The sequence below is a fragment of the Lissotriton vulgaris genome, chromosome 5 (genome assembly GCF_964263255.1).
Source record: "Lissotriton vulgaris chromosome 5, aLisVul1.2, whole genome shotgun sequence".
NCBI classification, from domain to species: Eukaryota; Metazoa; Chordata; class Amphibia; order Caudata; family Salamandridae; genus Lissotriton; species Lissotriton vulgaris.
Genome location: NC_141693.1, coordinates 1,888,782,762 through 1,888,799,062, shown reverse-complemented (window position 1 = coordinate 1,888,799,062; position 16,301 = coordinate 1,888,782,762). Strand labels below are relative to the sequence as shown.

At 42.4% G+C, this 16,301-nt stretch overlaps 1 protein-coding gene across 1 annotated transcript in view; it reads right to left on the bottom strand.

Annotated features, from left to right (window-relative positions):
* The window catches only part of LOC147717633 (E3 ubiquitin-protein ligase TRIM39-like), a 480,268-nt gene that overhangs the window by 429,254 nt on the left and 34,713 nt on the right, over positions 1–16,301 (bottom strand). The window contains exon 2 of the mRNA XM_086924427.1: positions 604–699. Within this exon, the coding sequence (XP_086780553.1) occupies positions 604–699 (96 nt within the window). The remainder of the gene's footprint in view (positions 1–603; positions 700–16,301) is intronic.

Genomic DNA, 16,301 nt, shown 5'->3' with positions numbered 1-16,301 from the left:
TAAAACTAAAGGTAGGAAACGTAGAATAAAATGTTTAAAAATGTGGTCTCTATTAATAGAATGGTCTGAATCCTAGACACTCATAACAATACCATGGCTAAAATTGTCTAGCTGTAATGTATACCCATCTAATTTTATGTTTATTTGTATCTTGAAGAATCATGTGTTAATTCAAATATTTAATTTTATGTATTATTATTATATATAAGCTTTTGAAAATCTTTCTGTTCTACATTTAATGTGCCCGATCAGAGGGGGGGGGTGCTGTCTTATGTGTTGTATTGTTTTTTTCGTTGTACAAAATCCAATAAAATTTTCTTTTTTAAAAAGAAAATAAGTCTAATCTTTCTAAATAATCTTTTACTGTTGTATGCATTATGCCAAATATAAGGGGATGTCTGATGAATCTGAAATACCTAATAGTAGGCTAGATAGCTAAAAACCTTTTACAAGGTGATATGAAAATTAGTCCGGATTGCCAACCTTTTGAAAAAGATTTTTTTTTTCAATAAGTATTGCTTGGGTCGTTTAAGTGACTTCATGGTTTTATATTGTAAGAGTCCTCACTACAAGCTACTGTTATATCAGGTAGTCTTAGCTTACCTCTAGCTGTGTCACTTTGGTCTCTTCTTTGCAATGCATTTCAAGAACATATTCCCACTTTTCCTTCAAACAGACTCGATAACGCTGACATTTTTCCTAAAAAGAAAAAAACCCATTAGATTTGCAACGCTATAAAGATATTGTGCAAATATAATTCACAGATTGAGATACAGACTTGTCCTTTAATAAAATTGTTGTAGTCCTTTACTGACCACAGAAAATATCCAAAAGGTACATAAGGATGCCAAAAATGACATCATTGCTCTCGAGCACACAATACACATTTTAGCCCAAAATCAGTAAGACAACCATAAATGGTGTTCCATTTCTTCTTTATTCAAATGGATTCCCTCAAGTCTTTCAGATGTTCCAGGTTTTAAAGTCTTTATTTCGATTTTTAACAAATCATAAAAGACGCATTAAAATACAAAAGAATTTGACTAATTCAATTTAAACAAGAAACAAGAAACAGGGAAAACAACACTATAAAAGAGATTAAACACCAAATTAAAAGAAAAGTATTCAAAAGGAGGAACATTTAAGACAAATGGATAAAACCGGATTAAATTCAATTTCAATTAATGAAAATACCTGATTATTTTATAAAAAAGATAAAATTAAGTTAAAGAGAAAACATTGCAGTTCAAGTTCATTGTAAGCAGACCTTGCAACTAAGTCATGGAACAGTTAGCAAAAACATAGTCAAACAGATTATGACCAATTTTAGAACATCTTGGTCCTTGGGACTAAGGCATGCTGTTTTTTAGCCTTAGGAGCCAGGCCCATCCCAAATATTTTGCCAGAGTTACTACAAAGAGTTCGGAGGTGTTAGTCCTAAGCACCTGTATAGCTTCCATTGATGTTTTAAATGGTAGTTTTTGGAACAAAGGTTTTAGCCATTTCTTTCGGGGTGCACCGTACCTTGGGCAAGCAAAAAGAAAATGTCCTTCAGATTCGGTATGACCTGGGCAGCATGTACAGTAGGGTGATAACCCTGTAGACCATTTGTTTAGAAAAGCGTTTAAGGGCAAAGCGCCCACTCTAAACTGATGATACAGCATCTTGTCTACCGGACGGGTTATTACATCCCAATAAGGCTCTCTCTCTAGGTCAAGTTTGAATGTTAAGAACCTGCCTGTAAGGCTGTTATGATTAGAAAGCAGAACTCTTTTTACGCGGGTTGTGGCCCAGTACAAGGATTTGAACTCATCTTTGGAAGGAAAGGCATTGGATTGAGGGGATGTCCAAAGGTGTTCCAGGCCCATATCATTAAGGATAGATTTGACAGCAAAAAGCCATGGTATTTTCCCTGAACCCCTAATGGACCTGACCTCCGCAAGTTCTTTCGCAAAGAGTGATAAATCTGGAGATGTCCATATCCGTCTCCACAGTGCCACTAGCCTAAATCTAGCCATCTCATTAATAGGTGGGGAACCAAGGTCCAAGCAGAGGGGGGAATCGAGGGTGTTGACTGCGGGAGGCCTACTAAATTTCGAAGGAATCTGCATTGGATTTTGAACAGATTAAGCAAGTCCATGTGGCCCCACAGATCCGCGCCATATAGAATGGCTGTAGAGATTTTAACATCATAGATCTTAAGGGCCGGGAGGACCCGTTTTGTAATTGATTCCTTTTGCTCTTTGATAAGGCAACCAGTCAGCCTGGCAAGTTTAAGATGTTGTATATTAATCTGGTCCTTCCATCTTAGGCGACTATCGAGGGTAACCCCTAAATAGGTCATGGTATCGACCTGCTCGAGGTTTACTCCATTCATCCTCACTGAGCTACGAACTGAATGGTTTTTTGTGAAAACCATAAACTTTGTTTTCCCCACATTGACTACCAAATTGTTGATGGCACAGTACTCCTCAAAGCGGTCGAGAGCCCGCTGAAGTCCGCTACGTGTTTTTGAGAGGATTAAAGTGTCATCTGCGAAGATGAGTAAAGGAAATCTCATCCCAGCCAGCATTGGTGCATCAGTGGGGGTGTCCGTGAAAAACTTGACAACTTGATCGATAAAGAGGAGGAAGAGGGTTGGGGCCAGGACACACCCCTGGCGGACACCTCGAGTTACGGGAAATGTCTCCGTCACTTGTCCCTGGCCCCCCCATCTCACCCTCGCAAAGTTGTCCTCATGGAGTCTAACAATGAGGTCTAAGAGTTCTAATGGGCACCCCAGGCTTTCAAGAACACCCCATAGTTTGGCCCTTGGCACTAGATCGAAGGCGGACTTCAGATCAATGAATGCAGCATAGATGGTACCGCCGCCGAGCCACACCTCCTTCCAATAGATCAGGCAGAATCTAAAAACCTGATCTATGGTGCTCATTCCCGATCTGAAGCCCGCCTGCATGGGTGACAGGATATTCTCTGTTTCAATCCATCCCTGGACCCGTCCTAAGACCATGCGTGCCACTATCTTTTGGATCGAATCGATCAAACTAATAGGGCGGTAGTTGCCTGGGATGGATTTGTCGCCCTTTTTATAAATTGGAACAATTTCGGCCCCTTTCCATGAATTCGGGACTGTGGCTCCAAGGGCCAAGGTGTTAGCTATCCTAGTTATATAAGGGAGCCACAAGGCAGGATTAGATTTAAATAAATCTGGCGGAATCAGATCCATACCTGGGGCTTTCCCTCTGAGGGTCAATGCCAAGGCCAGCTCGACCTCAGCAACTGTGAAGGTGAGTTTTTCACTTTGGGGGGTCAGCAAGAGTGCATTGCCTAAGGGATTTGTAGCTTCGTGATCATCAGCTCTAAATTGGGCCGAGTAGAATGATACCCAATCCTCAAGGGGCACATTATTTCCCGGGGTAGAAGAGTCCGCGTTTTTTCCCCATTTAACCAAATCCCAAAACCTTTTCTGGTTGTTAGTGGAGGATGCCTCCAGAAGGTCTGACCAAAACTTATCCTCCCACTCCCGTTTCGCTTCTCTAAGAATCTTCTTGTAATTGAACCTTGCAGCTTTCACTCCAACCATGTCCCGAGATTTAATGGCTGAGATGAGGGCTGCATGTGCCTCCCTACATTTCCTATTGTACCATTTTTGGGGCAATGGATTTGTTTTAGTAGGAGCACTTCCACATGGTAGGGAAAGAAGAGTTTTTAAGTGGTCAAAGCATTTAGTATGAACTTCCATCACATTGTTAGCTAGTCCAGGATCCACCCCCATCAAATCTATTTGCGACATTTCATTAAGCGCATTTTCAACCACAACGTTAATGTTGTCCAGTAGACACTCGTCTTCCAAGACCCGGGACCACTTCAGTCTCCTCCTGTCATTAGTGAGTTGGACGTCACCTGTGTAAGTGACAGATGGCTCCTCCTGTCTATTTAGACCTGGTGTCTTCAACGACAATAACAGCGGGTTGTGGTCACTTTCCGGTCGCTGTAGAACTGCCATGTCTATTAATGATGACCAATGTTCCATGTTCAATAAGATGTAATCAATGCGGCTCTGCCTCAGCCCATTGTCGAAGGTGCAATTTCCTTTGATATCCGAGGCAGAGCGACCGTTACATGCACGGAACCCATTTTGTAAACAAAATGCCATCCAGGATACTGCCGCCTCTGTTGCTTTTGCCCTCTTATCCACTTGTAAGTCCGGAATACCCCATACAGAATCGTCTGCCATAGTCCAAGTGTCTCCCATATCAAACAAAGTTTCTATAGTGCAATTTAGATCGCCAACAAGGATAGTAATAATGCCTCTGTCCATTTTCGTGATTAAATGGTCAATAGAGTTCAACAAAGGTGGACTTCGACCACCAGGCTGACCTCTAGCATAGATATTAACAATGTTCATGATTTGATTATTCCCTTTGTTTAGTATGATGGAGAGGAGATCCAGGTTCTCCACAGGGAGTTCAGTTGGATAAAAGCCCAAGGATTGTTTCACCTAAATCAGCAGACCGCCTGAAGCCCGCCCTTTGCCCCCTTTGGTTGCAGGTTTGAAAAAGTTAATGTAACCCAGCTTGTGAACAGGCTCCGTTGCCCACGTTTCCTGCAACAGTATAATGTCATAAGTGTCCATAAAGTTCGACCAGTCTGTAGAAGCAAGGCAAGCCTTGATGCCCGCTATGTTCCAGGACAGGATTTTCAAGTGGTCTTTCAGATTGACCATCAATGAAGGGTGTAAGGGCTGTACAAGTCCATAAGACGTCCCTTTATCGTCTTTAACCACTATGTGCTTAGCATGATCTGCTGGAACTATAAAATTATCCTTAGTCGAGATCCCCTGGACACCTACATATAGTAGAGGGCTAGATAACAGAGAGGCTTGACCTACTTCCTCATCTACTCGATTGCTGGTTTGATTTGGGCATACCATACTATGCTCAATAGGCTCTTGGGCTACTGCGCTGCCAAACAGAGACTCACTAGATGGATCGTTGAGTCAATCAATAGCCTCAAGGCCAGAGAGGGGGCCAAAGTGGTTAAAGAGAAAGGGGCGCTGGCAGTCAAGCGGTGTTAATGCCAGGGGGTGTCTTACTGCAGGGCCCTTACGAAATAAAGGGTAGGATTGAGGGGGTATTTGCCTATGCGGATAAAAGTATGATAAGGCTAGTGTTTGTACATCCCCCTGCCTTGCAAACCTTGGTTCTCGTCTGATGGCATCTACCACCCACGAATCTTTAAACGAGATAAGGATACAATCTCCTTCTAAGTCTTTTGATTCCGGCCCCACCCAGTCTACTCTCCTCAAATATAATATCTCCGTGGGAGTGGAGGGGGGTAATGGGCGATTTTTATTCAACCAAAAGATTACTTTATTGCGGAGGTCGCCATATGACTCCCTGGCACCCGGTTTTAATGGTGCTATACCTGTCAAAACGATGGTGTGTTGGGCTGCTTCAGGTGGTAAATCAACACTAGGGATAGTTGGTCTTTTGCGTCCCCCCTTCCTGTTGTTGGTGGGGGCAGTACGTTGGACTCTAGGGGTACTTGGGGGGGGGGGCGGGGGAGATTTAAAGTAGGTTGTGGGGGAGGACCCATTGTTTGGCGCCCACCACTATTTTGTTTAGCCGCTGATTTCGATTGGGGCTTTGGTGCCTGGGCGTGAATGCTAGCTCCTGATTTGAAAGATGTAGTATTAAGTTTTTCGCCCCCCTTAAGTGTGGTACTATTCGTTCCTGTGGTTTTATTAGGGGTAGTTTTACCCTTTTCCATATTGTTATTACTAGTGGCCTTAGTAGATACTAAAGTTTTAATGGCACCCATAGTATTAGGACCAAGTAGTGTTTGTAGCATCGTATGGTTTGAATTAATCAAATCCTCCATACTATCAATTTTTGAGGTCATGAGCCTAGTCCGCTCCAGGACTGGTAAGAGTAATGTTTTAAACATGGCCTCCATTTTAGCTAGCAAAACTTCGTCACTATTAAGGCACATAGGGCAAGTGCTTGAAGAGCCCAATGCCGAAAGGGAAGGACATAACATGTTATTAAATACAGAGGGTATTAAGGGGTTTGGGGGGGGGGAACTCGGACCCCTGGATCCCACCATCTTGGACTTTGTTTACTTTGCAGATTTTTAAGTCTCTTTCCCCCGACAATCTAGAGTCCATCTTTCTCTTTTTAGTGTTGGGGCCAGAATTGGGTATAGGATGGTTAGTGATTTCGGCAGAGTTGGACATGTGAGAGTGATTAAGGGGAAGACATCCGGAAGGTTGGCTAAAATCCGTCTCCCCACTGATCAATGAATCATTATCATCATCCTGATCCCCCTGGCTACATTGGGAAGCGTCTATACTATGCCTTTCTTCCCTTGGAGTATCCCCTGTTGTACTACCCCCTATGTTTTCTAGATGGACTATTGCGTCCGTAGTGGTAGTATGGACGCAGTTAAAGGCAGCATGTGGAGCAGAGGGCGCAGGGGAGATGGATGATGCGAAGGCCCCCAGTGATGATCGCTTTCCACTAATAAGGTCTATTGAGAGTCTTTTCTCTACCATGGTGATTTCCTTTTCCAGGATTCCAGTGGCCCGTGTTATGAAGGCGTCAAGGGGGCCAGAGACGACGCCCTTGGTGGTGTTGATTTGGACAGTACGTTCCTTCCCTGATCTTAGTGGCATTTTCTATGGCCTTCTGATCGTCCAGGGGGGGGTGGGCCTAGGCCGGACTCTGCCGTACTCGAACGGCCTCAAACGGCCCGGTCTTTGCCCGGTCTTTGCCCGGTCTTTGCCCGGTCTTTGCCCGGTCTTTGCCCGGTCTTTGCCCGGTCTTTGCCCGGTCTTTGCCCGGTCTTTGCCCGGTCTTTGCCCGGTCTTCGCCCCGGCCTTTGCCCCGGCCTTTGCCCCGGCCTTTGCCCCGGCCTTTGCCCCGGCCTTTGCCCCGCGCGCGTCCCGCGTGCGCGTTGCTATGACTGCTTATCAGGGAAATGAATAGGTGGAGGGGGCGGGAAGAGGACCAGCTGCGGCCGATCAGCGCCGCTGGGCACGCTGGTCCTCGCAGTCCCGCCTCAGTGCAAACTGTCCTGCTGTGAGGTCCCTGAAGCTGCGTTGGTGCTCCTTAGCACGTCCAGAAGCCGGGGCTGGTTCCCCAAGAAAGTCTCACCTTCGAGCGGGCCCCGCGGAGCGGGGGCCGCGAGGCGTGTTGGCGAAGTGGCCGGAGAAGCCGCACAACAAACAGGCAAGCGAGCGGAAGCTGCACTCCCACAGGGTCGTTATGGAGTCCCCAGATGTTCCACTTTTACCAGTTAGCCTTCAAGTAATAATAATAATAATAATAATAATCCTCATTTGTAAAGCGCACAATCACCCGTAAGGGTCTCTAGGCGCTGGGGGCCATTGGGAAGATTAAGCAAGCTATTGCCCAGAGTCACATGGTGCTGGGCTAATCTTTCGCCGGTGCCAGGGATCGAACCGTGATCCCCAGATTCCGGAGTCAGTCGCCCTAGCCGCGGCGCCACACCAGGTTAGCCAGTTGACCAGCAGGTCTCGTTTGACTTCATGAGGTCAAATAATTATACAATACGACAATATTACTCCATCCCTTAAGACAGCATAAAACCTTCAACAATTAAATCACCATGATCTGAATATTCATGCAAGGTGTCATCCTATATTATAATTAGTAATAGATTCTAAAAAGAACAATCATTCTTCATGATTTCCATGCTTACTTCCATGCTTACTTCAGTGTGTATGCGGTCACCCAAATGTAACGTAATCACAACTAGTAAACCACATCATGCCACACCAAGTGAAAATGTCTCTCAAAAATTCTAAAGAACACACACATTTGCCTCAATCTTAGTGGGGCTACCCTCTCCACTTCCTTAACTGAAACCAGCTTCGTTTATTAGTGCAAAACAGGAATTGTCCAGCCTTATGTATGTTCCAAAACAGAACGGTTTAAAAATTCCCCTTATATGCTAAGGAATCCACGCAGATCTATATCACCAAAACAAACCGAAAATACAACTTACTTTCACAGACCTAATTCAGTGCTACCCATTCTTTAACAAACCATCCAGTTCTACTCATCCAACCTGTAGAACAATCAAATTATACAACACTACTATTGTACAATATCGACCTTCAACACTTCAAATGTCAAAATCATAATCTAAATCGTCCACACTCATCTCTCTTCCAAGTACTCAGAGGTTCAAATTCACCTTGTGTCAGAAATGTCCAAACTAGAAAATACATTGTCCACACTCACCTCTTTGTAGTCGTCAGAGTTTTAAATTCACCTGGGTTCCGTGTGAGTGTAGCATTTAAAACTGTGCCATCTTCAGTAGGACTTAAATACCCTTAACTTTTGTGTCCCATTAGGTTAAATGACCCTTCATACATAGCTCTGTAGGAACACCAACTTTAAATACCACAGTACCCTGATCCTACCAAGAGAGAGCAATACCACTCAGTAAAAGCTCCATATTTGCAAGTCACAAAATCCTATCCAAATAAAAAGAGTGACTCACAGTTTTGAAAATAATAAAATGTTTCTTACTCAAGGCATATTCAACACAACCAACATTGTAATATTTAGTCAATCCCCTCAGCCACACTCAATTAGTCAATTCATTAACCTGCCTGAACGCTACATTTCATCTATGTATACATATATACATTAGCTACGTGCTCAACTGGTGCTTCTAAGTACGCCTACCCCGGTGTACCTGACCTAAGCCTAATACGTGGGAAGGAGTAAGTAAGTAGCAGTTTAAGTTAAGCAGGTTTTGCCAAGAATCTGGTTCAAGAATTCTGTCTAAGGGTTTAGTCAGCACTGTACCTTGGGAATAGAATGTAGGAGGTCTGGTATCTCCCTCTCTCAGTACTCGATATCCCAGTCACCCGCGAGGGTAGGCAGGAAACGCCGGTGGCTGGATTTTCTCGGCAGGAGAAAAGACAGCGTCTTTCTCAGCGCGTCAAAGAGGAGGGGCAGCGTCCGTGGGCTTCTCGCATCTGCTGGGCTCTCGGAAAGTAGACAGCTGCTCGGGTCCAATATTCACCACCGTGTGTTTGCTTAAGGCAGCGTTGGTATATTTATATCTGGAAGGTGCCGGGTTTGACGTAAGGGTGGACATAAGACATCAATAAAGATGTCACTAAGAACTGGCCGTTCTTACAGTGCTTCTCAGGAGTTCTATTACAAATTAAAACAAAGCACATGGGGATTTCCCAGGTTGCTAGAGGTTTGGTGTGTTGAAAGAACTCGTTGTGCTTTCTAGGAATCTAAGGAAGTGGCTCTTGCCGTGCTTGGGACTGCAAGGGCGATTTACTGAAATATGGATCTGATTCTTATGCCAATATATGGATATAATTGATTATAGCCGTGTAAGGGCATAAAAGGGTTATTTATATTGATTCAGGTTCCTAGATAAAATTACTACACCCACTCCACGATCGAATGTCCATTAATTACTAAAACTAAGCAATAAAAAGGTGCATGTGTATTTCAACCCACCCCAAAATACATTCTGTATTTGAAATGGTGTATGCGAAATACATGAAGATCATAGGTACTGTACGTTTAAGCAGTATAATCATTCACTAAACTACACATATATATTTAGCTGAACGATTTGCGAAAATTACACATGAAACGTCTCTTAGTACAGAAAAGAAGGGCGAGACTATTTCATCACATATAAATGCAATTGCGATGGATGTGCTAGAGGCGGAGGTAATATTGTCTCTAAAGTTCCTAAAAATAGAAGCTCTGTTCTTTATGAATAGTTCTACTGTAAGCAGAGTTCAAGTGCCAAAAAAAAAAAAGGTAAATATTTTGGATTTTGGAAAAAAATAATTTCGTATGCAGGGAAAGAAAAGTTCCAAATGTTTTCAGTAGCTTTTGTTTTTCAAAGCTGAAGGCCGAATTCAGAGTTCATGGGAACGCTGTGTGCCGGTTTGCATAAAAGTTATTCTTTTGGTTCAGGGGAGAACATCATTTCAGATAGACTCACAAAAAATTGGTCTACATATTCAGGTGACAGTTCGACTAAGTTTGATAATGCTGCAATAGCGCAGTTTTCTGCATGGTTGCGGTCATCGATGTTAGGTTCAGCACTGCTCACAGAAGGTCGTACCTGGAGGATGTTGCTCTCATTTCTTGCTTCAATCCCACTTAATCGTAGTGGTGAAGTTTCAACGAATGCCGTCATCAGGATTGGTAACCGCTGGGGACAACACGATGCATGAGCCGTTACAGGACTTAGCAAGGTATCGACATCCATTGGTACTGCTGATTGTATTGTGAGACAGGTGTCCAACACGCATTCTTCTCTGCATAGCATACATCGAAGCACAGGTAGGATGCAATTCTGCCATATAGGTCTGAATGAAAGAAACCAGGTCATATTCAGATCTCTTAGCTGGGCTAATCCAAGGACTTTAGTTATGCGGTCCCGATAGTGTATAGCTAGGATCGTTTCTTCCATTGTTGCTGGAGTCTTGTCTGCGTTTTGGCTTGCCATATCGGAGCAGTAGGACCAAAAATAAAATGCCTGCTACGAGTCCCAAAAGTAGTGGAAGGCCGCCAAAGACAGAAAGGATAAAATTCGGGAAAATGCCCAGAACTGCTTTGAAGGGTGTTAGCAGTCCTGTAAAAATTATCTTAAATACATGTGCGATACCACTGGCATCCGACATGTTTAGGATTTGGCTTAGCATTTCTACGAAATGCACTGGGCAATTTGTAGATAAAAGGGTATGCATCTCTGCTTTCGTCCTTGCAACTTGCAGATCATACGTTTCTTTTGATGAAGTCATAGGCACTGTTGTCTGTAAAAGCACAGACTTCATTCTGCTTAAAGTATCAATTCGTATAGAAGAGATATTGAACCGAGGCCAAATCGCCACCTCTGAGTCTTGAGGGCCGTTTGGATACAATACTTGCATACAGCAAGTGACCATGGAACTAACGCTTATAAGATATGCTTTCCCTGGCACCGTGCCACAACAGCTGTGGTCCGTTATTAGAATGTAACCCCCGTTAGAAAGTTGTCTAAAGAATGGCTCTATTTGTTTTGCAGGTGTGCCATGCTGGTGGCATGAAAGGTTATTTGAAGTCCCCTCACAGGCCCCATGCAAATTAACACCTTGGCACAAAAGTATACCGCTTAGTCACTGTTTACAATTATTACCACTAAGAAATACATTCTTGTCCTTGTCACTATAACATGTGTGTGTATAAGGTAATTTCCATGATGACTTAATGTACCCTTTACCCAACCTTTCATACTGGCCTACTGGTATATACTCCTGGCATTTTTTGAATTGGAAAGTTGTTATCGGAATTGTGATTATTCCATGTATTATCCATTCAATGACCGGTCTCTCTGACATTGTCAATGGTAATCTCTCGAGTTTTTCAATGTTCAGAATCATATAGTCTGCTCCTTTCTGTGCCAAACTGATTTGTTTATCTGTAAGGTTAAAGATAGAAAACAATGACGTTGTGTTGATTAAACGCCATGGCACATAGCCAGAACGCAGGTTTTGCAACGTCCAGCCTAGCTGTACAATAGAACGTAATTGGGACTGACCATGTTGTAACATTAGTAAGTCCTGATCTATTATATCGATGGCAGAGGATACAATACTGTCCAGTGAATATATTCTGGAGGACAGACTCATTAACCCATTGTCCACAACAGAAAGCGATTTTTCCAAATTAATACTATCAATTTCTCGTATTTTCTCTGCTGTTTCAATTTGCATCAATTTCCATGCCTCGTTGTATGCCGCATATACACTAGACGCTATGAAACGTTTTTGACGCTGTTTGCGTGGTCCCATTATGAAATCACGCAAGTCAGCACTGTCTTTAAGTAAAGTCAAGTGTTGCTTAATTTCTGCCAGTGTAGATGTGTGTAGCTATTCTAGGCATAATTTCCCTACACTGTATGTTGTTACTATCCCTGGATGTTGTCTCTGGGAATATCTAGGGTCTGGTCTGGTCATTTTTAACCCCTGTGTTTTATTCAGGAATCTATCTTGACATTTATTTGTGTCTGTTGGCCAGATTACCCACTTTTTCTGTTTTGATGTAAAATTTGGGATACGTCTATCTCAATATCTGTGGTTGTGTTATCAGGTATTGGCTTTGGAATAGACGGTTTGTTTAAGTCTTTTATCTTGGCTAGGCCAAGACAGGTAGTCTGTTGAATTGTGTCATTCAAGAACATTATTTGTTCCGGGATCATGCAGGCTCGAAATAATGCTTCTAATCCTTGTACCTGCCATTCTTTTGTTCCCCAGATGGTTTTTGTTTCAATGTTATTTTTCCAGAAATCAAAACCAAAAGTAATAATTTTTTCATAAAACATTTCCGAATAAATCAGTTTAGTATTTGTCAGCATGTTTTTTGTCCCTGTTTTATCTAACAGTTTATAATAAAATGTTTCTGCATCACTTGTGTTAAACCCTGAGAAGTATGGGAATTTCTCATAAAATGTTTTTGAACTGCTTTTGGGTGGTGTTGCACAATGTTCCCATTGATTATATTTAAAAACATTTCTAGGTTGAGCAGATTTATGCAAATAATGGTGCGCATAATGGTTGTAACAATACATCTGTTCATAGTTCGATGAACCCTGTAAATAATCATGTTCTGTAAATTTTGCTGACATTTCTAAATCAGACATCATATTATTAATGCTCTCAAAGTCCCAATCATCAGAAAATGTACTCAGTTTTACAAAGTCACTTAATGAAACCTTGAATTGATGTGGATATTTCAAGAGCTCGACCGGGCCATATATTTCATAATCAGTTTTGTCCCAAACTACCCCGCCGGGTATTGGCATGGCTGTCACATGCACTGATGATAGTTCTATTTTCTCGATGTGCGATGACTTGTGTGGCTTTAGGACCAAGTTGATGTTCTGACTTGCTGTGTCCATTGTACTGTATTTTCCCTCAATGAATTTTCCCAAACACAGTAACATGATGAGCCAAAGCAGGAGGAAAAGTACACCTAACACAATCCAAAATTCTATCCATGGAGAAATCAGATAGGTTTCTTTTAATTGATGAAAGAATTCTGTTGCTTTGTCTTTAAAAGTTTTTGTTGCTGGTGTTTCTTCTGGTTCGCTTGGATCCACAGAAAAGTTATCGAAATTGATGAAGTAGCCAGATGCAGTTCTGTCAATTGTTTTTTCAATTTTTCTTTCATCAGCACATTCTGAGGCTACATCGTTGTAGACTGGTGTTTCTTGACAAACTGTTTCAATTTGGGTTTCAAGAGGAACAAGTTCCATGGCATTGTTGCATAGTCCTTTTTTATTTACTGCAGGTTTATCAAATGTGATTAGTCTCTCAGTTTGAACCTCTTGGATTTTAGCAAATTTAGGTATTCTGCTATTTCTTGGGGGTCCACTTGGCCTACTACTTATTATTGGCCACATGATTGTCGTTTTATCAGGTCGATGGATACAACTCGGTTCTCCTTTTTACCAGCAAGGGGCGGTAGTACAACTGATCTTGTTCCGTTGATGGCTAAGACAGGTACTGCTTTTCTGTAAGAAGGCCCAAATTCCTTCTTCACCGCGATCTTTTCTCTGACCAGATCCCCAATCTTTGGAATCCAGACAGGTCTTGCTGGGACAGGTGGTGTATCTTCAGTGGTTGTTGGCTGTTTTATCTTTACGTTGCTCAGGACTTTTCTTGTTTCATTTAAGTCCGGTAAAACAGCCAAACGATCTTTGATGTCAAAGCATTTTTTCTTATATTCCACCACTGAAGCCTGACTATCTAAGTCCTGAATATACATTCTAGTTCCGAACAATAGTTTGTACGGGTTGAAACCTTTTAGAGAATTTCTTGGCAGATTGTTAAGACTACGTTGGACACTTATTAAATGCTGGACACACCCATCACCCGAACCGAATACCTTTGCCGTTATAGATTGCTTTATGTCTCGGTTTTTTCTTTCCACAATCCCGTTTCCCTCAGGATGGAAGGGACAAGAGTACCGCAACCCAATGCCCATGCTGGTCATAGCCTCCTTATAAGCTCGAGAGGTAAAAGTAGGACCCTGGTCAGAATGTAGCATGGCAATTGCGTATGTGCCGATAAAGACTCACAAATCTTTTATAACAGTTCTGGCGTCAGCCGAGCGCTGGGGTCTGTATTTTAAGTGAATATTAGTCTTAAATAATATACATTGGGACGCATTTCTCCTGTTTGATTATGCGTATAGATCGCCTTATGCTTTCTAATAGGGGTCCTGGCACTACTCTGGCCGGTTCATTACTGCGATCTCGGTTGCAGTCCTCGCAATGTTTTGCAAAATATTGTAGATCTACGCTCATTCCCGGCCACCAGTATTCTGATTGTAATTCTTTCAGAGATTCCCTGATTGTTTGGTGCCTCAGACCCAACCCCATATGTGCTTCTTGTAGTAAGAAGATTCTCCTGTTTGGAATTACCCTATCCCCCACTCCAGAGATTCGAGCAAAAGGAACGGAGTTTGCGTCAATTACGTATGTATAATTGAGTGGATAGTTCACGGGTAGTGCTGCACAGTCGCCCTTTGAGGACGTTTTCACCGCCAGCATGGTTTCCCCGTCTAGGTATTTTTCTGAGCGCTTTTTTGTGGCGACGGAAGCCGTTTGAGTTGCTTCCGCTGGGGCTGTTTTAGCCAATAAATTCCCTGCAACGTGAACGCCATCACGTTGATGACTCAGTGTATGTATCACATCAGTCTTTTGTAGTTCTTTCTGTAAAAGAACTACTTGTTCCCAAAGCGTTTTATGCTTGATTGTGGCACCTGTCTCATCTTTATAATTGTTTTGAACCCATTTCTGCAAATCATAATTGTAAGATTTGACGCAGGAATGCGAATCGCACACTATTAGTGTCGGGAATTCACGTTCGGCATTCTCAAGCCCCATCTTTAAAGATCTGATTTCAGCTCGCTGAGCGGAACAGTTCCTTAGTGATTCAGTTTTTGTTATTTTTGGTCTGAATTTACCACAGAGCCAGCGACCTTTAATAATCGCGCATGCTGCATTGTAGGATTTATCTTCTACATTGTAATGTTGTACAAATCTGTCCGTATAGATTATACAAGAGTACTGTTGTAGAGGCAGAATTTCGATTGGCAGAGGATATTCTTCTTCAAATCTCAAGTTTATCAGTTTTTTCAAGTTTGGGTCAAAATAGTATTTCACGTGTTCTGTAGCAATAGAATTTGCTGATTCGATCCATTCTGGATCTAATGCCACTGTTTGTAAATTGACAGGGCTTCTTAATGCCTCGAAGGCTGATTCTGCTGTAAAAACAGTTATCCTTTTGCCTTGGGCTAGGGCTCTTTCTTTAGCTACAGCAGTCTGTACTGCCTTCACAGTTTTTTCTATACGACTGAATGTTTTCTCTGTTTGTGTGTACAAATGTGATTTGTATGCTATTGGTACCGTTTCTCCCTCATTAGAGGTCAGGTACGTGAATCCGCATCTTCCTGGGATGACTCGGATTACATGATTGCGTGTATTGTCACGTGTTTCTAATTTTGTTTTAGCTAACATGTCGGTTTGCAGTGATCTCAAAATTTCTGTGTGTTTCTGAGTCCAGTTGATTGGTTTAAAATCAGGTTTTATTAATTCGTAGAGAGGTTTAACCCTCTCTGCGTAATTGAGAATATAAGTTCTTCCGAAATTCAGGAAGCCTAGTATCGATTGTAGCTTCTTCAGCGTTTTTGGTGCTTGGAGTACAGCACACTTCTCTTAAAAAGTTGTCTGCTAGGATTTTGCCTTCACTTGATAATTCGAATCCTACAAACAGGACCGTCAGATGGGCAATTCGTGACTTTTTAAAGTTGCATTTGTAACCCTCTGCTGCGAACCCAAGTATTATGGTGTTCACTCTTTTCAAGTGAGTATCCAAGTCGTCGTCTGTGAGATAGATGTCATCGACATAAGATAATGCCTCATCGTCATACTTTTGTAGTAACTCTGTTACCCTGGCTGAGAATAATCCTGGGCTATTTTTGAACCCCTGTGGGAGTCGACAAATTTTTCTGCGCCCCCATTATTGAGAAAGCGGTCAAATACCTGCTTTCAGGTGCAATGTTTTGACAAAAGAACCCATTAGAAATGTCTAATGTTGTTTTGTATTTTTTGCGAACTATGTTATTCATTAGTGCCGCACTGTGCGAATTTTGTACCGCAAATGTTTTGCAACACGAGTTAAGGTATCTGTAGTCCAAAACTAGACGATATGAATCATCTGGTTTGGAGACAGGAAA